The sequence below is a fragment of the Myotis brandtii genome, unplaced genomic scaffold (genome assembly GCF_000412655.1).
Source record: "Myotis brandtii unplaced genomic scaffold, ASM41265v1 scaffold1327, whole genome shotgun sequence".
NCBI classification, from domain to species: Eukaryota; Metazoa; Chordata; class Mammalia; order Chiroptera; family Vespertilionidae; genus Myotis; species Myotis brandtii.
In genome coordinates this window covers 78,598-105,999 of record NW_005354705.1, presented here as the reverse complement: position 1 = coordinate 105,999, position 27,402 = coordinate 78,598, and the positions used below count along the sequence as shown (strand labels likewise).

General features: G+C 38.5%; 2 protein-coding genes across 3 annotated transcripts; one reads left to right on the top strand and one right to left on the bottom strand.

Annotated features, from left to right (window-relative positions):
* Positions 1-521: 521 nt before the first annotated feature.
* On the bottom strand, positions 522-1,988 carry ZNF830 (zinc finger protein 830). The gene has a single exon (XM_005860203.2). The coding sequence runs from the start codon at positions 1,951-1,953 to the stop codon at positions 829-831; it is 1,125 nt and encodes a 374-aa protein (XP_005860265.1). The 5' UTR covers positions 1,954-1,988; the 3' UTR covers positions 522-828.
* Positions 1,989-2,056: 68 nt separating this feature from the next.
* On the top strand, positions 2,057-27,402 carry CCT6B (chaperonin containing TCP1, subunit 6B (zeta 2)). Of its 2 annotated transcripts, XM_005860200.2 has the most exons (14): positions 2,057-2,269; positions 4,428-4,491; positions 5,178-5,312; positions 9,995-10,168; positions 12,090-12,193; positions 16,401-16,511; positions 16,665-16,824; positions 19,053-19,135; positions 19,685-19,781; positions 20,051-20,198; positions 22,467-22,600; positions 23,912-24,014; positions 25,490-25,562; positions 27,209-27,402. In XM_005860200.2, exons 1-14 carry the CDS (start codon positions 2,133-2,135, stop codon positions 27,279-27,281), a joined length of 1,596 nt encoding a protein of 531 aa, XP_005860262.1. In that variant the 5' UTR covers positions 2,057-2,132; the 3' UTR covers positions 27,282-27,402. The 2 variants fall into 2 exon arrangements, with proteins under 2 accessions (XP_005860262.1, XP_005860264.1); XM_005860202.2 differs by lacking the exon at positions 5,178-5,312.

Below are 27,402 nucleotides of genomic sequence, written 5' to 3'. Positions count from 1 at the left end.
AAGAACTATATAAACCTTGGTTATTATTATTACTACTCATTTTTGACGGGGTTCAATTCCAGTCAAGGGCACATGCCTGGGTTGCAGGCTCGATCACCAGTGGGGGCGGGGGGGGGGCGTGCAGGAGTCAGCCAATCAATGATGCTCATTATTGATGTTTCTCTCTCTCTCCTTTCCTCTCTGAAATAAAAAACATTAGGAAAAAAAAAAGCTGCTTAAGTGATCTTCATGTGCACCTACATCCAAGAATCATTGGTTTACTCGAGAGAAACTTTGGGTTAAGGAGGCTGGTCATGTTTGGCATATATTTTTCACCATGTTCTCCTACAGCACGTGTTTGAAACAGAATACAGAGAATTGATTAGCTGTGAATGACTTATGAATCTATGAGTAGTGTTCTTAAAAACAATGCAAAACTCTCCCACCCTCTTGAGTTTGACCTAGGGGGGTCCCAATACACTTGGTATTCATCAAAAAGCTTGTCTGTTGGTCCTCCTTCTATTAATTTGTAAATTTCAAAAACAGAATTAAGCAAATATATATTTAACTATGTACAATATTTACAGCTTACAGATTTTCCAACCCCAAAGTATACATTTAAATCCGTATATATGTGAAAAAGTTGGCATTTTAACATATAACACTGAAAAAATTTCAAAACTTTACCTCAAAAATATTTTACACCAATTTTCCACAGTGCCATTTTCACAGGCTCATATTGTACTGCAACAACCTCGCCAGGTTATCAAACCTCCAGGAATGGAGTAACCAGTATATGGAGAGAGAGCACTTTTTTATGGGTATTAGAAATACTGGGTCCTTGAAATCCTATAACAAAGCCCCCTTCACCCTCCAATCCTGAGACAACAAATCCTGCAGTTCTCCCTCATCGTCGCTGTCAACATTCTCCTCTTCCTTTCTCTGCAGCTCGCTCATCGTCAGGACCTCTTTAAGCTGATGTTTTATTTCATCCTGGCGATTCCGCAGCTTTTCCACCCGACGGTAACACTCTATCTGCTCATCGATCTCCCCAATCTGCCGGTCCAACCGCCCCTCCTCATCCTCTTCAGCAACGATGGCTTCGGAAATAGTGTTGACCTGTCTCATGGCCTTTTGAAATTCGTCCCACTCTTTGTCCATCTGATCCTTCGGGGCGTCAACCTTTCGCACCCTCGCATCTATCTCAGGGTCGTCAAAAAAGCCTTCCGGCAATGCTTCCGCAGTGTTTTCCCTCCTTTCCACGATTTTCTCATGTATTTCTGCTTTCTCAATGGACCCCGAGTGAGGAATTACAGGGGCCTTGGGAGGATTTGCAGTCGAGAAGTCTCTAGGCAGCCCGCTGCTTGCTGCCTCCCGCGGGGAGGAAAGTGGGTGTTCCCTGCCCTGTGTGTCGGGAGGCTGCTTGCTGGCGTCCCCCTCTGGCCTTTCTCCTCCCTTCTCCTTCTCTTCCTCCTCCTCCTCCTCCTCCTCATCTTCATAATCAGGGAGTAAACCGAGTGCCGAAGCCTTACCGGGGGTCGCTCTAGTGGACTCCTTTCCTGCTTTGTCAACGTGGGTGTGCAAAGCGGACGTGGAGGGCTGCACCGGCGGCACCTGGGGGGCCCTCGGCCTTTTGGCGTCCTGGCCGTCGGAGTCCGGCGCCTTCCTCTTGGCGGGCAGAGGCACTGCGCCGGCGGCCGGCCCCTGCGTGGCCTCCTTGGCGCCTTTCAGCTCGGCCACTCTCTCCCGGTGCTGCTTCCCCAGGACGTGCGTCTGCCACAGGAGCTCGCTCTTAATCGGGGCGTTACACAGGGCACAACTCAGCTGCCCCAGACGGTTGTACTTCGCAAATGGAGACTCTATGCGTTTCCTGTTGGTGCTCTGACGCTGCTTCTCCTTCATCAACCGCCGCAGTTCATCCTGACTCACCACTCGCTTTCCGGCCGAAGGCCGAGCCGAAGCGGGGGACGCCATCTTTGCGACCTGACCCACGGCGAGTCTGGCTTCCGCCTCGGCGATGCGTGATGCCGTCACTTCCGTCCCGAGCGAGGATTGGCTGGAGCTCCTGAGCGTGGACCAAGGCGCTGGGTTTTACCTCAGAATCGCGGCTCGGGCTGTTCGGGGCGGTCAGGTGGTCCTTCCACCGTCCTGCTATGGCTGCCATCAAGACCTTAAACGCCAAGGCCGAGGTGGCGCGGGCCCAGGCGGCCTTGGCGGTCAATATATGCGCTGCCCGAGGGCTGCAGGATGTGCTGCGGACCAACTTGGGTCCGAAGGGCACCATGAAAATGTGAGGCGGCGGTCGGACCGGCGGTTAGAGCGGCGGTTAGGGCGCCGGGGGTGTGTCGGGTGTCGGGGCGCGATGTCGGCCGACGTTCCGCGAAGCGATCGGCGCCATGTGGACACACTTGTGGGCCTGGATTCCCTCCTTCTCATTCCTGCCCTGAGGTCGTCTCTAGCCCCGTGCGGGAGGAGGAGGAGAAAAGCCTCCCCGAGCAAAAGGCCCCACGAGGGAAGCTGTGACTCCCTGTCCCGCCCCTTCCCCCCCCACCAACTTTCCGTTAAGGTTCATATGCAGTTTGAAAGTTCAGTTTTTCCAGTGAAACCTAAGCCATCTGACGCCCCTGCTCCTTAAGGCTGTGAGCCTGTAGGCCCCTCGTTTTGGTGATGGTCGGCAGGTGTGGGGAGGGCATGGGCTTTGGAGCCTGACAGGTATGGGTTCAATTCCCAGTTTCCCTTCCATCTGCGAGTCCTTTGGCAAGTTACTTGGATGCTCTGTGCCTAGGGTTCTTCATATCTGTTCATCCATTAAGCATGTATTTATTTAGCACCATTATTTAGGACAGAGTGAAGGAAAGACGAGCGAGGGCAAAAAGATGTAAGGAGAGATACAGCCTCAGGAATGAGCAAATTAACAGAGAAAGGTGTAAGAGGAGAGATACAGCCTCAGGAATGAGCAAATTAACAGTAAAAGGTGTAAGAGGAGACATACAGCCTCAGGAATGAGCAAATTAACAGAAAAAAGTGTAAGAGGAGAGATACAGCCTCAGGAATGAGCAAATTAACAGTAAAAGGTGTAAGAGGAGACATACAGCCTCAGGAATGAGCAAAATACATTAACAGTAAAAGAGGGTGCTTATTATGGGATGCTGAGAACACAGAGATGACCAAGATAAAGTTTTAGTTTTTAAGGGGACTTGTTAGGAACGAATGTGATGTATATTCTATATAATATTATATATACGTTTAAAAATATGTGCCAGGCATTGTATTTTTAATCATATAATATATAACACCAAGGAAAGGGACTGATTATTGATGGGATAATGGGGAAGGAAAAGATTCAAATAACGGATTATTATTATTTTTTTTTTATCAGAGTCTTGAAAGATGAGTTAGAATTCACCAGCTGGAGAAGTGAGCAAAGGTCTTTTAGATAGAGCAACTTCAGGAACAAGAAAATCAGTTGGCATAAACCCAAGAGAAACAAAAACAAACGTGATGTATTAAGGGAACCATAAGATTTGCCCACAAGATTTCATTTTGTAGATGAAACATTTTAAATAGATACAACCAGATGGGAACGGGTCAACTATGTCATTGCTGAGTAGTAAGCATTTTACCTTGAAAATGATGGAGAACATGAAAATCATTGAAGAATTTAAAATTTTATATATATATATTGATTTCAGAGAAGAAGGGAGGGAAAGAGAAAGAAACATCAGTGATGAGAGAGAATCATTGATTGGCTGCCTCCTGCACGCCCCACACTGGGGATAGAGCCCACAACCTGGGCATGTGTCCTGACTGGGATTTGAACCAATGAGCTACTGGTGCATAGGTCCATGCTCAACCACTGAGCCACACCAGCTGGGCTGGAGGATTTTTGATCAGTGAGCTGACTGAGTCATCCTGCTTTATAGAAAGATAAATGGAGGGTAGATTCAAATTCAGATATATGTGGATACTAAATAGTCCACACTGCAGATGATGATGACTGGAAATGGAGAGGAGGGAGTAGTTGGAAGAGGCTTTTAGGTTGTAGAATGACAGAATTTGATGCTCTAATAAATGTGAGGGATGAGGGAAGAAACTACACTGAGTGAATGAATGGTAACATTTCGCCAAAATAAACCTGCAGGAAATTCACAAATGTGTGGCTTGTAGACTTCCAAGTACTCTTCTGGACCAAACCACTGTCATAACTCACCAACTGCACTTAATCCTTAAACTTGTAAATTGTCCATTTGGAGTGAAATCACCATAGCAGTCCATCTGGGGAAAAGTGATTCTGTGGGCTGCAAATGAGGGGCTTACTGTGGTATCTCTCCGGATGATGGAAGTTTTCCAAGCCCAGTTCCCTATATTAATGAGAGTGGAGTGGCAAGCGCTATGTCTTGCTTGACTCTTGCCATACGAAGTTAATAACATCACTGTTTTCTGAACAGGCTTGTTTCTGGTGCAGGTGATATCAAACTCACCAAAGATGGCAATGTGCTGCTTCATGAGATGGTGAGCTGTTGCTGCTGACTTTAATAAACCTTAATAAGCCTTAACTGAGAGCATAATACAATTTGTATATCTTTAAACCAAGGCTTTCAGCTAAATATTGCAATCATGAGGTATACTTGTTGGATTAAACCTCAATAAAAAATTTTTTTTGGCTGTTTTCAAATCTTAGTATAGTTTTAGTAATAGCTTAGGGATGCTTCCAAATTAGTTGAATCTTTTAAAGGCATCACATTATGTTCTTTGTAATCATGGAAAAGTAAAAAGTCCTTTGCAATTTTGGTAAATATATTCATCTTTGAGATTTAAGGATTTAATCTAATTTTGGAAATGTCATTGCATTCTGAAGCAAAGACTCTTATAAAATGTTCAAATCTCATTAGTTCTCAACTTTTAACTCTCAGTCTTGACATTTATTAATAACTGATAATACAAAACTTGTGAACTTGTAGAATGATGCTTATTTCATTTCTTTAAAAAATCTTTATTGTTTAAAGTATTATGGATGTCTCCCTTTCTTCCCCCATTGACCACCGCCCCCCTTCCTATTCCCTTCCCCTCTCCAGGCCTTCACCCTTATTTCATTTCTTGATTTTACTATTGACCCTTAGGTTATCTTGTTTTTGGCAGACTATTTCTTTATTTCTTTATTCTCTCTCTTTTTTAAATCTGTTGCTTGCTTTTTCCAGCAAATTCAACACCCAACAGCTTCCTTGATAGCTAAAGTAGCAACAGCCCAGGATGACATTACAGGAGATGGTACTACTTCAAATGTTCTAATTATTGGGGAATTACTAAAACAAGCTGATCGTTACATTTCTGAGGTATTATAATTTCGTAGAATTCACAATCATGTAGTACTATATTTTGAATGGAAACTTGGGTTTGTTTTTACACTAGTAAACTGGTTTAATTTTATTTAATTTTTAAAATTGATTTCAGAGAGAGGGATGGAAACATCAATGATGAGAATCATTGTTGGCTGCCTTCTGCACGCCCCCTAGTGGGGAATCGAGCCCACAACCCGGGCATGTGCCCTGACCAGAATGAAACCATGAACTCCTGATTCATGGGTTGATGCTCAACCAGTAAGCCACAATAGCTGGGCAAATTTTAGAGGGCAAAGGTTAATGTTTATGAAGATATTTTTGGACAATTATAAATGAAAAGAATAATGAACTCCCCCCCCCAAAAAAAAAACAACAAAACAATGCCTTTTATGGAAATTATATACCTCTTTTTAGAATGGAAAATTTAAGAGATTTAAAAAGGTACAAAATTAGCCATGAACCCATGACTAATGCCTAAGAAAAAAAACACATCACTGATAAAGTTGAAACAAATTGTGGTTTAAAAAAAACTGGAGAAAACTTACTATTTTTAAAATTAAATTTATTGAGGTGACATTGGTTAATACATTACATGTTTCAAGTGTACAATTTTATAATGCATCACCTGTGTATTGCATTGTGTACTCACCACCCAAAGTCTAGTCTCCTTTGGTGACCATGTATTTGGCACCCCTTTACCCTCTTCATCCTCTCCCCACCCTTTCTCCTCTGGTAACCACCATAGTGTTGTCTGTGTCTATGAGTTTGTTTTGTTTTGTTTGTTGACTTCTGTTTTATATCATACATAGGAGTGAAATCATATGGTTCTTCTCCTTTTCTGTCTGACATATTTTATTTATCACGATACTCTCAAGATCCATCCATGTTGTTGCAAATGGCAGTATTTTATCCTTTCTTATGGCTTAGTAGTATCCCATTATATATATGTACCACATCATCTTTATCCAGTTATCTATTGAAGGACACTTAAGCCATTTTCATGTCTTGGCTACTGTGAATAATGCTGCAATGAACATAGGGGTACATATATCTTTATGAATAAATGTTTTCAAAATTTTTTGGTAGATACCCAGTAGAGGGATTGCTGGGTCACATGGTAGATCTATTCTCATTTTTTTTTTTTGAGGAACCTCCATATTGCTTTCCATAGTGGCCATAGCAGTTTACATTCTCACCAGCAATGAATGAGGATTCCTTTTTCTCCACATCTTCTCTAGCATTTGTTATTTTGTGTCTTCTTGAAAATAACCATTCTAATAGGTAGTATCTCATTGTGATTTTGATTTGTATTTCCCTTATAGCTAGCAAAGTTGAGCATCTTTTCATATATCTCTTGGCCATTTGTATGTCTTCTTGGAAAAAGTGTCTGTTCAGGTCCTCTGCCCATTTTTAATAGGATTGTTTTGTTGTTGAGTTGCATGAGTTTCTTATATATTTTGGGTATTAGCCCTTTATTGGAGTATTGTTTGCTAATACCTCTCCCATTTGGTTGGTTGCCTTTTTGGTTGGTTGGTTTGTTGATGGTTTCTTTTCCTGTGCAGAAGCTTTTTAGTTAGATGTAGTTCCATTTATTTATTTTTGCTTTTACTTCCCTTGCTTTTGGGTCAGGTTCATAACAGCCAGTTTGAGACCAAGGTCTGTAAGTTTAGGTACTTATGTTTTCTTCTATGTTTTTAATGTTTCAGATCTTATATTTAAGTGTTTAATCCATGTTGGGTTAATTTTTGGGTATGGTGTCAAATAGCAGTCTCATTTTATTCTTTTGCATGTGGCTTTCCAGTTTTTCCAACACTATTTATTGGAGAGGCTTTACTTTTCGAGAAAAATGTTGAAGGCTTCCACATTGTGAATTTACCTACTTTTCCAGTTTTCTTTCCCTTTATAAACTATCTACTCTAGTCAGACTCCTCCATTCACTAGCCTCTGAAATCATTACAGACATTTCTACCTCTGTGCCTTTATTCAATCTGTAGTCTTTTCTTGGTATTACTTACCTGTCTTCTCTAAGTATTTGAATTTTCCTCTCTTTCAAGGACAGTTTCAGCAAAGCATAATCTGGTCAAAGTGCTAAAATTATTACTTTTTTGTGTGTTTCATTTAGTATTGGGAATTGACTATTAATTCAGTACCTGCAACTTATTTCATAATGCTTTTGGCTGTTAGCAGTAGAAACTGGACTAAAAGTCACTTAAACAAAGAAATGATCTCCTATAACAGAACACAGAGAGATAAGGCAGGCTTCTCGGGCCAGTTGATTAAAAAATTCAGTCAGTTATCAAGTAGGTTCTTTCTGTCTCTTAGCCCTTCTACTTATAATGCTGTTTCATCATAAGGCTTATTTTCATCCTGACTGTAAGACTGTCAGAGGAAATCAAGGCTACCTCCTTCCCTTAGCAACACTCAGCAGGACAGAGCAGAGAATACCATTCACCCAACTATGGAATATAAGTCCTTCCTTTAAGTCAGCGGTTCTCAACCTGTGGGTCGCGACCCCTTTGGCGGTCGAACAACCCTTTCACAGGGGTCGCCTAAGACCATCCTGCATATCAGATATTTACATGACGATTCATAACAGTAGCAACATTACAGTTATGAAGTAGCAACAAAAATAATTTTATGGTTGGGTCACAACATGAGGAACTGTACTTAAAGGTCCAGAAGGTTGAGAACCACTGCTTTAAGTGATTGGGCCAATTTTGGTTTTATGTTATCCCAACCAATAACAGTTTTTAGGGAATTGACTTAATCTAACCAGGGCCCAACCCTTGAACTAGGGATAGGGTCAGCTTCCCCTGAAGCACTGGAGGACGAGGGATACCTAAACAAAATGAAGGTTGGGTTAGAAAAAATGAAGTTAGGAAAGGGGGAGATGCTGACAGACGTTAACATAACTATGAACCTGTGTGGCAGCACAGGGAGGGATGTCCTAAACTAGCCGGGGGTAGTCAGGTAGCACTCTCTGGAGAAAACAAGGCCTGGGCTAAATCTTTAGGATGAGAAAGAGTGAGCCAGATGAAAGAGTCAGGAGTTAGGGGAGTGGCATTCCAGGCAGAAGGAAAAACATGAGGAAAGGCACAAGAGAAGAGAAGCAACACAATATGGGTGTAGAGCTACAAGAAGTTTAGTGCTGGTGGAGTTTAAAGTGATGTGGACAGTAGTGAATCGGCTGGAGAAGTAGGTGGGAGCCAGATCATGGAGAGCATATGGTATACTAACCAAGAAGAATACTATTCATATTAACGTACTAATGAGTGATATAGTCAGATTTGCATTTTAAATATTTGGGGGACAGTTTTAAGGGAATCAAAAGACTGGAGGTTTTTAGAGTAGTCTGGGTGAGGAATTGTGAAGTCCGTCCTAGACAGGAAAAATGTTTTGAAAATCATTATTAACATCTTCTGGAGTCAGACCTGCTAAGGCAAATTACATTATTTCTTTAAGCCTCAATTTTCTCATCTGTGAAACAGGAATAATAACAACTCCCAATTCATAGTGTCCAGAGGACTAAATTAAATAATATATGTAAACCTCTTTAGAATAGTGTCTGGCTCAAATGCTCAATAGATGGCAACTTTTAGAAATTGTTATAGGACTGATGTAAAGGAATGGAGGAAGGGGACAAATTAGATCCAGTCCCAGCTTCAGTAAGTTTGTGTATTACTTAAAAAAAAAATACTGTTTTTAAAAAGTATTTTGATATAATGTCAGCTCTAGAAAAGTTGCAAGAATATTTCAAAGAATGATACTTGTCTTTCTCAGATAAAAAAATAAATGTATATATGTGTCTTTATATATGTAATAAGGTACATTTTTTTGAATGCTATAAGGATAAGTTGCAGATATGACCATCTAAATATTTCTTAAAACAAGGGAATTCTCTTATATAATCCAGTATAGTGATCAAAACCAGGAAATTAATATTAACACTGACAAATTGATACAGATTTTATTCAAATTTCATCACTTATCCCAATAATGTCCTTTATAGCAGAAGAAAATCTAGGTTCATGCATTACATTCAGCTGTCATGTCTCTTTAGTTTCCTTTAAGCTGGAATAGTTCCTGAGCCGTCATTTGTGCTTCATGGTAGTATTATTTTTAGAGTACAGGCCATTTATTTTGTAGAAAGTCCCTCAATTTGGATTTGACTGTTTCCTCAGATTAGACTCAGGTTATAAACTTTTGGCAGGAATGCCATAGAAGTGCTATAGTGTTCTTAATGCATCATATCATGAGGCACATGATGTCTATTTGTCCCATGACTGTGGTGTTAACTTTGAACATTTAATGAGGGTGGTGTCTGTCTGCCACTTCTCTCTAAGCCAGTGCTGATTCTTTTTCTCTGCATTAAAAGGACTTCTTTTGTGCCCATTATGATATATTAAGACCATATGATATCAATGTGTCATAATTTTCAGAAATAAAAAGGACTTTTGTAGTTTTTTTGTACTAGACTTAGAATTTTTCTGTAAGTTTGAGATTGTTTTAAATGTGAAGCACTGAAAAACTACTTTTATAAATTATATCATACACTTATATTTAGTGGCATTGATGTACTATTACTTTTTGCAGACATACCTATTAATAGGAAAGGATGGTTACTTTTACTTTGGATGAGTTACTTTATAATTTATAGTTTTATGTTGTTTTAATAGGGCTTGCACCCTAGAATAATAGCTGAAGGGTTTGAAGCGGCAAAGAAAAAAGCACTTGATGTTTTGGAAGAAATTAAAATTAAAAAAGAGATGAAAAGGGATATCCTCTTAGAGGTGGCTAGAACATCTCTACAAACTAAAGTTCATGCTGAACTGGCTGATGTGTTAATAGAGGTATGTGATTAATTTTTTACATTCAGAAAGAGTATAGCCTGACACATGGTGATATTTTTCTTTTTCCTATAAGATATTCAACTATTGCATGTGGTTTTTTGTATGTAAAATAAATTATGGAAGACAAACATTATAGACTTGCTTACTAGATTTGACTGGTCAGAACAGTATGTATAATTTTTTTTCAACAGTATTACATTAAGCCTTCTTTTAAGTTAATTTGAAAGTTGAGGGGTCCTTGGCTGCCTCTGGCTCATCCCCTGTGGAAGCCAGTGGAGTGAAGTACTGGTCTCATACCTAGAGGTTCATGTTAACTACATGAGGTTATACCTGGAGAGGCTGTTTTGACAGTGTGCTTTGTAGTTAAGGTTGCAACTTTAATGAAGCACGATTGATTTGCTAATACTTCTGGGAACTGCATAATTTGTTTTGATCACTTCTAAAGGTAGAATGTATGTAATATAAGGACAAGATTAGGTGTTTTGGGAAGCCTTTTATCAAGGGGCTATGGTTTAGTTATATCATTGCTCCTTAGCTTTGCAGTTTCTGAAATTTGAATATATTAATGTATTAGGAATGATGATTTCATAACCAAATTCACAAGACATTGACATATAAGTCAGAATGCTGTCATACTAAGTTACTTTGAGGAATATAAATCACAAATGGACTGGAATACTTGTTATTTCTGGTAAATTCTCCTTACCAACAGGAAAACCTATTTGGGATATCAGACTACAATCAGACAATTTCTTACTGAGCAGAGTCTAAATAAAGACTGCTGTAATTTTTGCTGTTGGAATACATATAGCAAGTTGCTCAGAATCTTCATGCTCTCTGGTTAGGGCCCCACATTTCCTTTTGGAGTTATACAAACACTGATACTCTCACTATCCAATATTTTTTTTGTCATATCCTATTAGGCTCCAAAACCAAATATTATACTACATCAAGTAATCTTTCTAAGAAATTGTGTTTGTTTGTTTTTTTGCTTTATTTACATTTTAGGATGGTTATACTGTAGCACTTTATTTCTGTGGTCATTTTATGTTACTCTCTGAGCTAAACAACGGGTGTATTGGGCTGTTTCTCAAATTGCATATACCTGGCGATATTTAACAGAATAAATGAAACACATCTTTCTGAAGTGTCAATTTTACTTTATGATTTTTGAAGAAAAGTATTATTTCACATTAAAACAAACATGTATGTATAATGTCATGACGTGGAAAGTGTTCATGATAAAACACAAGACTTAAAAATTTCCTATTGTTAATAGCTAGCAAATTTGAGCTCTACCCTTATGTTAGATTCCCTTCTTTTTTATTAAGGTGTCCTTTGGTGGAAAAGTTTGAGCAGTTTTGGTATAGTAGGAGCAGTGGCTTGGCAGTTCCAGAGACCTGAATTCTAGTCCTGGCTGGCTACTACTTGTTTTAAGATCTTTAAGATCATAACTTATTTTTTAAAAATATGTTTTTATTAATTTTAGAGAGAGAGGAAGGGAGAGGGATAGAGAGAAAGAAACATCGATGAGAGAAACATCGAGATCGGCTGCCTCCTGCATGCCCCATATTGGGGATTGAGGCTGCAACTGGGGCATGTGCCTTGACCAGGAACCGAACCTCTTGATTCTTGGGTTGATGCTCAACCACTGAGCCATGCCAGCTGGGCAAGAGCATAACTTCTTAAACTCTTGTCTTAGTTTCCTTATCTGTAAAATAAAGGGTTTGGACTTGATGATCTCTGAAATCCCTGTAGGCTGTAATTATTAATGTCTATGACCAAGAGGCCCTTTTTGGCCTTGCCCCGTGTTTTGGAGCCTGAAGCTCTTTGCCTGCTTAGTCTGGTGATAGATTACCTGGACCAGTGGTGTTCTCTAGTAGTCCAAATAACTTACTGTTCTCATTCATTTCTCTTTCAGGCCGTGGTGGATTCTGTGTTGGCTATTACAAGACCGGGTTATCCTATTGATCTCTTCATGGTAGAAATCATGGAGATGAAGCACAAATCAGAAACAGATACAAAGTAAATTACATAAACTTTGGCAATACATAGATTCTAGAATATTTGGTTATCTTCAGATACTCTTTCATTAGTTTCATTGGTTATTCATTCGACATATATTAATTGGATACTTACCAGAGCCAGTTTCTTTCTCCAAGAAGCTTACATTTCTAGTTGGAGATAGTAAACAAATAAGTGATATTAAATGCTAGAGTAACTGTGTGTGTGAGAAAAAGTGTGATTTTAGAGCGACATGAAACTAAACTAGAGAACTAAGGAGGTCTCTGAATATCTGGAAGTAGAGTATTCTAGGCAGAGGGAATAATAGTTGAAAAGGCCCCGAGGCAGAAATGTGCTTGTGTGTTCCTTTGTGCCTAGAGCAGAATCAGAGGAAAAAGTTGTAGCAGATGATGAGGTAAGAGGGGCCATGCAATTGACATTGTCTGAGTATGTATATACTCAGAGTATATGGCATCTTGTTGATTTGGGACTTAACTAATTTTAAATGTTCTATCATGGAAAATTCTAAACATATATAAAAGTAGAATAGAATAGTGACATATCTGTCACTCATCTTTATCTATTTTCAGATGATGGCTAAAAAAACCCTTATAGACTCATTTTCTCTTTCCCCTGCCCTAAACTTGGATTATTCTGAAGCCAGTCCAGATATCATAATTCATCAGTAAATACTTTATTTTTAAAATATGTATATATATCTTTACTTATTTATAGAAGTTCTGTTTGGTTGTTTTTTAAATTTGCCATGTCACTATTTATGGTTTCCTATTCCTTGCATATCTTCCCAAACTTACATTTTATTTCTTTAAACATACAGGGGTGGACAAAAGTAGGTTTACAGTTGTAAAACAAGTAAATAATACAATATTAATAAATAATAATGCAAGAATAAACTGTTTTTGCATACTCACAACTTTAAACCTACTTTTGCCCCACACTGTATAGTCCATGTCTGATAATTACGTTATTTAAAGTCTGGCTTGTCTATTTATGGTGTTTATTGTATTTTGCTGTTTCTCACACATCATACTTTATTTCTATATGTGCTACTCATTATGTTTGAAAAAAGTATTTGTAGAAATAATTTGAGACCTAGGATGAAGGTGCTTTTCTGCAGAGAATTTTGAATTTGCTGCTGTAAGGAGCCCAGATACTAAATTACATCCACATCTGAGGCTTTTTGGGAATATCCAGTTGTGAATTCTAACTGCAAATTCATGTGAGGGCTGCTTGCTTTTAGTTCATCCTTCTGGTTTATGCCCTGAGTATATAGCCTATTGAGGTTCCCACTTAATGTGAAGAGGGCCTTCTATTAGACCCTGTACCTTGGATGAACTTTGAACTTTTAATTCTGCCCCCTCTCATTGTGAGGTCATTGAAACCAAAGTTCAGATTTGCCTGAATTGTCAAATGACTTTGCAGTAGGAGATCCCACAGTTCTCTACTTACCTCTTAGAGTTCTGGTTTTCCTTTCAGTTTTGAAAAGAAAATTATTTTGTGACTCTTTATTATCTTATAGCTTTCTAGCATTTAAAGGTTTTCTTGTTTTTAACCCAACATTGTTTTTGGTATTGGTGTTGGTCCAAATTAGTTTACTATTGTTGAGGGCAACCAGTTTTTGATTTATATTTCAGAGGGAGCTCTGTGGTTGTTATGTGGAGAATACACTGGAGTGGGGTGGGAGGTGTAAGGGCAAAAGTAGGAGACCAGTTAGGAATCTGTTGTGCTAATAGGTGAGAAATGAAAATGGTTTAGATCAGGGTATACTTAGAAGGAGCAAGAGGACTTCTTGGTGATTTGACATAGAATGTGGCAGGAACAGAGGAGTCAGGATGTCTCTTGGGTTTTTGCATGAGCAGCTGGAAAACTGGAGGTGTCATGGAGAAGACTGGGAGGAGCAGGTTTGGGGAAATAAATCAGGAGTTCAGTTTGGGGAATGTTGTATTTTTAGATGCCTATTAGTGGTTGAGTAAAAGTTGGAGAAATGTTCTGGAGTGCACATAGTGGTCTGGACTGGAAATACATGTTTGGAAGTCATCAGTGTACGGATGACCTAAAGCTGCAAGAGTTGATGAGATCATCTGGGAAGTAAATATAGATGAAGAAAAGCAGAAATTTAAGGATTGGGAACTTTGGTACACTCCAGTATTTGGAATTGAGACGATAAGGAGCATTCAGCAAAGGAAACTGAGAAGGGGTGGCCAGTGTGATAGGAGGAAAACCAAGAGAGGGTAGTGTCCCAGAAACTACTAGTAAGAGAAGAAAGTATTTCAAGAAGGAGAGAATAATAAGCTATGTCATATGCTGCTGAAATTTTGAGCAAATTGTTGTGAACTGAGAATTGACTATTAGATTTGGGAAAAATTTAGTTTTTTGGTAACTTTAATGAAAGTTCATTCAGTAAAGGGGTGGACATGAAAGTCAGATTGAAGTGGGCTCAAGAGAATGGTTTGGGAAGAAGTGAGGATGCAAATGTAGACAACTCAGAGGAGTTTATCCACAAAAGGGTGGAGAGAAATAGGGTAGTAGCTAGAAGAGAACATGGGAATGGGGCTTCAACCCAAAGATTCCTTTAAAAAATATATATTTTTATTGATTTCAGAGAGGAAGGGAGAGGGAGAGAGAGATAGAAACATCAGTGATGAGAGAGAATCATTGATCGGCTGCCTCCTGCACACCCCCTACTGGGGACAGAGCCCGGAAACCCGCAACGTGGGCATGTGCCCTGACGGGGAATTGAACTGTGACCTCCTGGTTCACAGGTCGATGCTCAACCACTGAGCCGTGCCAGCCGGGCCCAAAGAATCCTTTGTTTTAAAGATGGGAATTATGGCACATTAGTATCCTGATGAGAATGCTCCTTTAGGCAGAAAGACTTAGTGTAAGGGAATAGGGGACAATGCAGGAACAGAGAGGGGAAAGGAATACAGTACACAAGTGGAGGAGTTAACCTTAGAGAAGAGCAAGGACAGATCATTCGTAATCATAGGAGGTTCGGGTTCAAGTGCTGGTGGATTCATAAGAGGTAGTGATGGGACAGTGTTTCTTTTTTTCTTGAAGAAGCAAGGACATTTGCTGAGAGTGAGGTGGGGGGAACAGTAAAGGATGTTTGAAGAGTGAAGAATATTGAACATGTAGTTTGTTTCTTCCTAATTAAAATATCTTCACGTTAAGTTAGGAGTTAGAGTAATCTAGTTAGACTAAAACTGAAAACTTCCTTATATTTAACTATTCAAAAAATTATATCTTTAATGTATAACAAATATTGGTTATAAAAGATTCAGTAGAAATGCCATTCCCTAATTGGGCATAAATGAATTTTGAAGAGTTACAAAGATATTTACTCTTGAAGGAACATTTAGAAAACAGGAAAAAAGACCCCTCAACATGATCTGTGTTCCTAACCACTCAAGCATAAGCGCCTACTCTTTAATTTTCTTTCATTTTTTTTTTCTTTTCAATGCCTAAGTGCTTATTTTTTTTAAAGAACAGTTATAATCATGTTTTATATGCAATTTGTCACTCTGTGTTTATCAGCCATCCCTGTAAATATTTTTCCATGTTATTGCATAGTTTTTATGACTGAAATATCTGGGCCATTATTTGCTGAATAGTACTCTATTGTTGGACATTTAGATTAACAATTTTCAGTTGTTCCATATAATTATTTTGAACAAATAAATGTTCCTTAGAAGCTCATTGTGTGCCTACCTTTCATTACTTGATCAGCTGTGTCATATGTTTGAGCCACATAATTTAGAGGATAATTCTGGGTTGATTTCATTGTGACTTAACAGTCACAGTGTGTAAAGTAGATTATCTTTTCCAATTTTACTAATTGTGTGTTAGGATTAAAGTTGGCGTAAGGAAACGGTGTATGCCCTAGAAGTTCTGTTACACCTTTAAGAGTATAATTCTAGCCCTAGCTGGTTTTGCTCAGTGGCTAGAGCGTTGGCCTGTGGACTGAAGGGTCCCAGGTTTGATTTCAGCCAAGGGCATGTACCCGGGTTGTGGGCTTGGTCTCCGGTTGGGGGCTTGCAGGAGGTAGCCGATCAATGATTCTCTCTCATCATTGATGTTTCTATCTCGCTCTCCCTTCCTCTCAGAAATAAATAAAAATATCTTTAAAAAAGTATAATTCTAATTTTATATCAAATTTTAGAGTGTATATTCAAAGAAGGTAAGAAACATTACATATTTTTAATAGGTTAATCAGAGGATTAGTTTTGGATCATGGTGCCCGTCACCCAGAAATGAAGAAGCGAGTAGAAGATGCATATATCCTTATTTGCAATGTATCACTAGAATATGAAAAAACGTATGTATGTCATTTACTCTTTATAACATTTGAAACTGTTTTTTCTAAAAGTGTTTTTTAATCTCTTTCTTTCCTCCCACTGTTTAGTGTAAACTCCTACCTTTTCCTCTTCTCCCCACTGCCTTTACTAGCTTGTTTTTATTAATTTTTTAGAGAGGTGAGCTCTGGTTTCTTTTATAAGACTGCTCAAGAAAAAGAGAAATTGGTAAAAGCTGAAAGAAAATTTATTGATGATAGAGTACAAAAAATAATAGACCTGAAAGAAAAAGTCTGTGCTCATTCCAACAAAGGATTTGTTGTTATTAATCAAAAGGTGAGAAAAAATGTTTAGATTTTAACTATTTGTAAATGTTCTTTAGTGTTTCTCAAAGTGTGGTCTGTGGACGTGAAGGAATCCCTAAGACCATTTCAGGGAGATGGTGAGGACAAAACTATTTTCATAATATTAGTAATAATGCTTTTTATATTGTGTTGACATTTGCAATGATGATGCAAAACTGCTGATGCCTTAGCACAAATCAAAGCAGTAGCACCAAACTATACTGGTAGTCATCATACGCTTTATTGCCATACTACCACACACTGGCAGTTTAAAAAAAAGGGAGTTCATTTAAGAATGCCTTTATGAAGTAGTAAAGCTTATTAATTTTATTAAATGTTGATCCTTAAATAATTCTGTGTGACAAAATATGAAGTATGCACAAAACACTTTTGTGGCATATCGAAATATGGTTGTGTCGAAGGAAAGCTCTTGTGTAATTGAGAATCATGCAATGCATTTTTACTTGAAAGGATGACTGACAAACTATATTTATTTAGACATGGGTGCTTGGTAGTTTCTTCTAAGAAATGAATGCAGCAATCCTGCCACTTGAAGGAAAACAACTGACGGTATTTGTTTCCAGTGATAACATTTGAGCCTTCAAACAAAAATTAGAATTTTGGAAAACCTGTATCTGCCACTGTGAACTTGACAGCTTTCCTATGTTTAAAAGGCTTTTCTGATAACATTTGTGATGATATTAGCAAAGGTGACATATTTGATATTGTATTACCATGAATATGTCAGCATTTGGAAGCTCTGCCTAACTTAGTGAACCAATATTTTCTAAATGCCTAACAATCAATTCAAAGTGCAAGATAGACAAATGGATTTCAATGTTGCAGAGTATGCAGAGTTCATTGATATGGTTCCATATTCCACATTGAAACTGACCACTTACTGAGTTTTGGTATAGTATCAAAGAAGAATGTCCACGTTTATCTGAAAAGGCTATTAAAATATGTTTACCTATGCCGCCATCTTGGTCTCTCCCCCACACACTTCTTCCTCTCTTTTCTAATATATGTCTCTGTGAGGCCAGGTTTTCTTCTTATACTTTAGACAAAACAACATATTGCACCAAATTGAATGCAGAAGCAGATAGGAGAATCCAGCTGTCTTCTATTTAGACAGACATTAAAGCCCTGGCCAGTGTGGCTCAGTTGGTTGAGCATCATCCCCTGCAAGGAAGTTTGCTGGTTAGATTCTTGGTCAGGACACATGCCTAGGCTACAGGCTCAATCCCCAGTAGGGGTGTGTACAGGAGGCAACTGATTGATGTCTCTCTCATATCCATGCTTCCCTCCCCCTCCCCCTCCCCCTTCCCCTCTCCTTCTCCCTCTCCCTCTCCCTCTCCCTCTTAAAGAAAAAATCAATAGAAAAAATAAAAAACATATATAACAGACATTAAAAAGATTTATAAAAATCTAAAACAGTGTCTCACCCTCACTGTATTTTTTGTTTGTTTAGGAAACTAGAGTAAATTTTTATTAAAAAATGTTATTTATGTTAACATAAATGGTTTCTTATTATATTAAATAGATTAATAAATATTTTAAAATTCCTCAATTTTAATGATATGATAAATATTACAGGTACAGATTACATAAAAGTGCTTTGGGCTCTTAATAATTAAAAAATATGTATTTTTATAGATTTCAGAGAGGAAGGGGGAGAGAGATATAGAAATATCAGTGATGGGAGAGAATCAATGATCGAAACCCGAAACCCGGGCATGTGCCCTGACTGGGAATTGAACCATTATCTCCTGGTTCATAGGTTGACAGTCAACCACTGAGCCATACCATTGGGGCTCTAGCTGCATGCCCCTGCTGCTCCCTGACCCAGCACCTCTCTCTGTTTCCATTGGGGCTTTTTATTTTTTATCTTTTTAAAATTTTTATTGTTGGAAGTATTACATTTGTCCCCCATTGACCTCCTCTAGCCCACCCCCACTCCCCACTCCAGGCCTTCACCACCCTATTGTCTGTGTCCACGGGTTATGCATCTCTTCCCACCCACCCCTCCCACACCTTCCCTCTGAGGTTCAACAGTCTGTTCCATGCTTCCTTCTATGTCTCTGGATCTATTACTGTTCATCAGATTATTTTGTTAGGGGCTTAAGAATTTTTAAGAGTGTGAAGCAGTGATGAGATCAGAAAGTTTTAGGACCACTAGCTTAAAACATGCTTGTAACTTTTGTGCTAATTTGATTATAGGGAATTGATCCATTGTCCTTAGATGCACTTGCAAAACATGATATAGTAGCTCTTCGTAGAGCAAAAAGAAGAAATATGGAAAGGTAAGTTTATTAACAGATTAATTTGAAATTATCCCATATCTTCCTTTTAGCTTATATGCAAACATTGTTGAGCAAAATAGTAGTGTACAAATTTCAAATTTTGTTTCTGATTTCAGTAAATAATGTAATTGTCAAAAATCAAGATTAACCTACCTCAAAACTTTGTTGAAATATAAGAAAGGTTTTCATCTTTAAAAAAAATTTTTTTTATTGATTTCAGAGAGGAAGGGAGAGGAGAGAGATAGAAACATCAATGAAGATGAGAGAATCATTGATCAGCTGCCCTGACCAGGAATCAAAACGTGACTTCCTGGCTCATAGGTCAACACTCAACCCAGACTGGCTGGGCAGTTTTCTTCTTCTTAAAACAGATTTTATTTATTTATTTATTTATTTATTTATTTATTTATTTATTTCGTTAAAACAGATTTAGAAGCAATATAATACAGTGACAATGAAGTCTTCCATGTTAGATATCTTTTCACCTTTAAGAAATTAGTCTTTATGTTTTCCATAACCAAAGCTATGTTGACATACATGTAATTTCAGACTCACTCTTGCTTGTGGTGGAATAGCTTTGAATTCTCTTGAAGACCTCAGTGTAGATTGCTTGGGACATGCTGGTATTGTACACGAATATGCATTAGTGAGTATCTTTGGGGGCAGTGGTTAGAAAGTAAACAGTAAACTACCTCCTTTTTTAAATATTGAAACTTTTAATTCAGGTTTTACATTTTGAAGTCTGAATAATACACAGGATAGATTTTATAATTTATTTACCTAAATATTAAGAGTTTAAATATAACTTATCTGCTTTTAACATATATTTAGTTATGTTTGACAAGAAAAATTCACAAGAAGATTGACATAATGACATTACATATTAAAGTTATATCTTCTTGTATTATCCTTTAGGGTGAAGAAAAGTTCACTTTTGTTGAGGACTGTGTTAACCCTCGCTCTGTCACCTTGTTGGTTAAGGGACCAAATAAGCATACTCTCACACAAATCAAGGATGCTGTAAGGGATGGACTTCGTGCCATTCGAAATGCCATTGAAGATGGTAAGTTGTTTTTTGTGTGATGGATATGAAACTCTCATATTTTTAAAGTGGTAATAAATCTATCTGGTATGTATACTATCTTAAAATATATTAATGATAACTATTATTTCATTTTACTTTGGGCAATTTATAGTTTGGGTTGTGACGGTTTTTCCCTTTGGAATATTGTTAATAGTATGTTGCCATTTTAATTATCTTCTATTTATGAAATGAAAAGCACTTAATTTAATGCTGTATTATCATTTTTTAATTTTTAAAACCATAAGAAGCTTTTACTGCTTAGAACGAATTTCATTACCTCAGGTGCAGTGTAAAGTTTATCATTGTCTAACCACTATGCTAGACACCTGACACTAATACAAAATAACATTGAATCTAAACTGTAAGTGAAAAAAATAAAAAAATAAAAAAGAAAGATTCGGGAAGAATATTAGCTATTATTTAACTAGAGGCCTGGTGCACAGATTCGTGCATTGGTGGCGTCCCTTAGCCTGGCCTGCACCCTCTTGCAATCTGGGACCTCTCGGGGGATGTAGTAGTGCGCAAAGCGACAGGCGGCCAGGGAGGAGCCTGATCCTGGGCCGGGCACTGCGCTGTTCCTGCTCATCCTGGCCCCACTGTGCCTGCCACCACCACTGCCACCATTCAGGAGCGCTGCTGTGGAGGCAGGAGAGGCTCGTGCTGCCACAGCCATGCTTGCCAGCTGTGAGCCCGGCATCTGGTGCCCGTAGGTCAGCTGAGTGGTGTTCCTGCTGTGGGAGCACACTGATCAACAGGGGGTAGCTCCTGTGTTGAGCATCTGCCCCCTGGTGGTCAGTGTGCATCATAGTGATCGGTTGGTCATTTGGTTGTTTGGTCACTTAGGCTTTTATACATATACTAGAAGCCTGGTGCACAAAAATTTGTGCACTCGGGGGGCGGGGGAGGGGGGGCCCCCAGCCCGGCCTGTGCCCTCTCGCAGTCTGGGACCCCTCGGGAGATAACGACCTGCTGGCTTAGGCCTGCTCCCGGGTGGCAGAGGGCAGGCCCAATCCCTAAGTGCAGCCCCTGGTCAGGCTCAGAGCAGGGCTGATTGGGGAGTTGGGGCGCTTTATACTCACTGATTAGCCAATGAAAAGGGTAGCGGTTGTACGCTAATTACCATGTTTCTCTTTTATTAGTGTAGATATGTGTGTGTGTGTGTGTGTGTGTGTGTGTGTGTGTGTATGATAATTTATAACCAGCTACCTTTTGAAAGGAGTTAGGATAAATAATTCAATAAAAACACACGTTTAAAATAGAATAATAAGCACATGAAAAGATGCTCAACATCATTAGTCATTAAGGAAATAAAAATAAAAACTACAAAGAGATACCATTTCATGTTAGGATGGCTATGGTCAAAGACCTGGACAATAATAAATGTTGGAACCCTCATATACAGTTGCTCATGGGGAACAGTTAGGCAGCTCCTCAAAAAGTTAAACACAGAGTTACTGTGTGAACCAGCAAATCAACTCTTAGGTATATACACAAGAGAGTTGAAAACATATCCACCCAAAAAACTTGTAACTGAATGTTCACAGCAGCATTTTCATAATAACCAAATAGTGGAATCAATTCAAATATCCATTAGTTAATGAATGTATAAACAAAAATGGTATACCCATACAATGGAGTGTTATTTAACCACAAAAAAGAATAAATACTGATATATGGTACAACATGACGACCTTGAAAACATTATGCTAAGTAAAAGAGTCTAGACACAAAAGGCTATGTATTATGTGATTCCACTTATACGAAATATCCAGGAAAAGCAAAGACATACAGACAAAGAGTAAATTAGTGGTGGCCAGGGGCTGGGCAAAGGGGAAATAGAGACTGGTTGTGAATGGATACAGGGTTGTTGTTGTTGTTGTTTTTTTAAATGTTCTGGAATAAGATAGGGGTGATGGTTGCACATTCATGTGAATATACTAAAAACTACTGAAAAGTATAACTTTAAAAAGCTGAATTTTATGGTATGTGAATTATATCTCAAAAATAGAGTAATAAATTTTATAAAAATAGGCCAGATTTATCTGGTAAACAAAAAGATAGATATGAAATAATGGTAAAAAGACATCTGAGTAATCACTGAGCTGTGCAACTTATTTTACTTCTGTATATATTTATATATATTTTAGAAATAGACAAGATAATAAAGCACACTTGAATAGCTAGTTGCCTTTTTCTGTTTTCTTTTTCTGTATGGCATGTCTTGTCAATTTTTTTCGCTTCCAATAGGTTGTGTGGTTCCAGGAGCTGGTGCAGTTGAAGTGGCAATAGCTGAAGCTCTTATGAAGTACAAGCACAGTATAAAAGGAAGAGCTCGCCTTGGAGTCCAAGCTTTTGCTGATGCCTTACTCATTATTCCTAAGGTACAACTATCCTAATGGCCAAAGAACAACTGGTTAGACATAAGGCGTTTCATTATAATTTGCATATATTATCTAACAGCAGACATATTTATTTGCATTTACTCACAGTTTTGTCTAAGATGTTTTTATAGCTAAAGCAGGGAAACTTTTGGAATAACAGCTCAGAATCCTTATAGGAGTTTAATGAAATAGCCAAATTACCCCCTTGCTTTACTGATGTTCTCTGAGTTCCAAAAGTTGAAGTAATTCCAAAAATTTCCTTCAAAAATGCTGCTTGATTAACTAATCATAATGAAAAAGTTTACAATTTAAGATTTAATTAGATTTTAGAGTAGACCTTTATTTTGTTGATGGTATCCAAAGTATTATCACTTTAAATTGTGCAAAGTGAGAACTTCAGGATGTTTAGCACTCCCAAATATGACCTTGCATTCCATTTTCATTATAATTCCTTAGAAAAGGAGAGACACCAAATATTTTTTCATGTATCAGTAGGACAGAGAACTAACATCCCTTTGCTTTTGTCTTAACCTGGTTATAAACCACTTAGAAGCACAGAAAAACTTTCAAATATGCTGTTACCATGAATTACAACATTACTAACAATGCTAGCAAAGTCTGTTTGATAATTGCTTTAAAATTATTCATAATTTGTGGAATCTTTGTGAATCAGAAATCTAAGGTTTTCTTTCCCCAAAGCAGCAAAGTCAATAAATAATGATCCTTTAGTTGAAGCAAATTGGTAAACCTAGTATACATTGGTCATACCTTTTTACTCATCAACTGTTGGTTTGGGACCACTTGCAGTAAACCTGGGTTGGACTGCAGGTATCTCCATCCCTGTTGCCACAGGTCATGACTCTCCTCTTGTTGATGAGGAACACAAAGATGCTGCAAATATGCAGGCTTCCTTTTGTAAGTGCCCAGGAAAAACTGGAAGACATGTGGCTAGAAGAACTAGAGGAAACAAGAATACCATTCTACTTCCTTTCATGTCTTTTGTTTTTAAAATCTTTTGCAAAGAGGGAAATTAATTTATTGGGGTGGGGATGGGGGAACTCTAATACCCTACTCAGAATTTAGTGTGCTGTACATAGGGAAAATATTTAAGTAAATATAAAAATGCTAGATATATAAAATAATCATTTGATTTAGATTAAGAATGAAATTCCTCAAAAGGAGTTGATTATTATATTGTGAATATATTTTCCCAAGACTAGAGAGCAGTGCCTTTTTAAAAAATATATGATATCTACATATATATGTGAAGGTATTCCACGCATACATTTATTGTTATTTTTATTTCTCCAGGTTCTTGCTCAGAATTCTGGTTATGACCCTCAGGAAACACTAGTAAAAGTTCAGGCTGAGCATTTAGAATCAGAACAACCTGTTGGTATTGATTTGAATACAGGTAAGAAAATGAAGAAAAATTAGCTGCTTAATAAAGAAAGATGTTATACTATAGTGACCCAGAACTTAGTAAGGGGGTGGAAGTTTGGATGATTTTAATATTTAAATTTTGGGTGCCTTTTAGTTTACTTTTGAACTTTTTAAATTATTCATTCATTTAAGAAATAGTCATTGAGTGCTTGTTATTTGACTCTTGGAATTCACACAGAGCAAAACAGACAAAAGTCCTTGTTCTTGTGAGCTTATGTTGTAGTGGGCAAGGATAGACAGTAAAAAATAAACTTCATACGTAAGTTATTTTTAGCATTTTTTAAGAGTAATAAATTCTATGAAAAAAATAAAATAACAATATAGGATGATTGTGAATGTTAGCACAGGAGGGTTGGGAGGGGGTTTCAATTTAAAGAGGATGGTCATCAATGAGAATATGTCTGTTGAGAAAAAAAAGTGAGGAATGTAGCCGTGTGGGGCTCTGAGGAAGGAGTATCATAGGCAGAGGGACTGGCCAGTGGAAAAAATCATTGTCTGATATTTTAGAGGAGGAGGAAGGAGATTGGGGAGGTAGTACAAAGTCATGTAGGGGCATATAGGCCAGTCTAAGGACCCGGATTTTTACTGTAGTGGAATAGGGAGCAATTTAGAGCAGAGGTGTGACATGGCCTAATTATGTTTAAAAGGATCACTGGCTACTCTGTGCAGAGGAGTTAACTGAACAACAACTAGAAGGTCGGGATTGCCATTGGAGAAGACTGTGGGCAGAGCAGGTTGTAGTGGGTGGTGGTGACCAGTATTAAGTTTTTCAGAGTTAAGTGTGAAGTATCTGTAGATTTCCAAGTAAAATAGACGGTTGGATGTATGAGTCTGGAGCTCAAGAAAGAGGTCTGGGTTGGAGATGAAAGCTTGAGAGTCATCGGAGTGTATATGGTTTAAGTAGAGACTGGATGAGATCATCTAAGTTAGTGTAGAGAGAAGAGAAGAATCCAGGTCTGAGCTTTTAGGTACTCCAACAGTAAGAGCTCAGGGAAGAAGAGGAAGAAGCAGCAAAGCAGACAGAAAAGGAGCCACTAGTGCAAAAGAAAAAACAGGCAAGTTTGCCGTCCTAGAAGACAAGTGGAGGAAGAACAGTCAGGAGGGTATGATCAGGTGTGTTAACATCCTATACTGTTAAGTGCTGCTGATAGATGAGGCCTGAGAATCGACCAGTGGATTTGACAACATGGAGGTCATTGGTTACTGTGACAATAGCAGTTTTGGTGGTATATTAAATATTGTTAGAATATACAACAAATGTTAATATATTAACACTAGAGGCCCGATGCATGGAATTCGTGCAAGGGGCTTGGCCCCTGCCGCCGTGGTGGCCACCTCTGCCTCAGCCCCCGGAAGGTCGTCGGGAAGGACATCCGGTCTAATTAGCATATTATGCTTTTATTATTATAGATTATAGTATTAAAATAGCTTGTTTTTACTTTGCAGGTGAGCCAATGGTAGCTGCAGATGCAGGAGTTTGGGATAATTATTGTGTGAAAAAACAACTTCTTCACTCTTGGTAAGTTTGTATTAATAAAAGAAAGACTTTTGGGGACATAATTGATAACATTAAATTTTTTCTATTATTTTTGTCATCCTGCATTGGAAAAATGGCTAAGTGTATGAAAAGGCATGGTATTCAGTTATTAAGACTGGCTTCTGCCATTTTATAGTCCCTGTAACATTTTAGTTCTAGCAATGTAAGTTATAGGAAATGTTAATCTTTCTGTTTATTTGAGGGGAAAGGGAAAGAAATGACTTTACTGAAATAGTACCCATGCACAGTGGGAAAATCAAATAATGTGCTAAAAATGAGGTCAGTTTTGCTGGAAAATACAATCAGGCTTCCACTTTATTAGCAAAAGAATTGAATTTATAATACAAGGGTAATGTTTGTATTTATAATAGCTGTGTCTCAGAAAATCTTACACCAACATCATTGAAAAACAAAGTACCTTTAGTAATTGCAGATTGCTATGGAGAAAAGATAAGAGTGAGTTGGAGGTTTTACTCACCCTGTCATCTTTTTCTTCCCAGAAGGATGTCTGACACCCCCGGCCCCAGTGGGGTCCGGGGTTGCCGCCTGGCCTGCACCTGGGCCCTCCTGCCCTCCGATGCCATGGGGATCCTGGGCACAGGCCAGCCGACAACCCCGGCCCCCGGGGGGTCTGGGGTTGCCGCCTGGCCTGCGCCCCAGCCCTCATGCCTCCGGTCGCCACCATTGCTCGGCACAGGCCAGCCGGCAACCCCAGCCCCTGGGGTCGGGTTTGCTGCCCGGCTTTCCAATGGCGATCACCGGCTGTGGGGTGGGGAAAGGCGGCCTTTGCCCACCCCCTAGTTCTTGCCTGCCGCCTGGGTTGCCGATCACCATTCTTCAGTCCTTCCCCTTTCGCCTGGGCGTATGCAAATTAGCCGCCATTTTTGTTGGTGGTTAACCGCCATCTTAGTTGGCAGTTGATTTGCATAAGGATATGCTGATTAGCCAATGGGAAGGGTAGCGGTCGTACGCTAATTACCATTTTTCTCTTTTATTAGTGTAGATTATAGTATTAAAATAGCTTGTTTTTACTTTGCAGGTGAGCCAATGGTAGCTGCAGATGCAGGAGTTTGGGATAATTATTGTGTGAAAAAACAACTTCTTCACTCTTGGTAAGTTTGTATTAATAAAAGAAAGACTTTTGGGGACATAATTGATAACATTAAATTTTTTCTATTATTTTTGTCATCCTGCATTGGAAAAATGGCTAAGTGTATGAAAAGGCATGGTATTCAGTTATTAAGACTGGCTTCTGCCATTTTATAGTCCCTGTAACATTTTAGTTCTAGCAATGTAAGTTATAGGAAATGTTAATCTTTCTGTTTATTTGAGGGGAAAGGGAAAGAAATGACTTTACTGAAATAGTACCCATGCACAGTGGGAAAATCAAATAATGTGCTAAAAATGAGGTCAGTTTTGCTGGAAAATACAATCAGGCTTCCACTTTATTAGCAAAAGAATTGAATTTATAATACAAGGGTAATGTTTGTATTTATAATAGCTGTGTCTCAGAAAATCTCACACCAACATCATTGAAAAACAAAGTACCTTTAGTAATTGCAGATTGCTATGGAGAAAAGATAAGAGTGAGTTGGAGGTTTTACTCACCCTGTCATCTTTTTCTTCAGCACAGTGATTGCTGCGAACATTCTCCTGGTTGATGAAATTATGCGAGCTGGTATGTCTTCTCTCAAAGGGTGATTGAGTTCAAAATCAACTCTTCTAGAAGCTGAGATTTAGCACATTTTACATCCAACTACCTTTATATAGCCTGAACCATTCTTAATTTTTACACAATAAATGCAGCTTATATTTGTTGGTT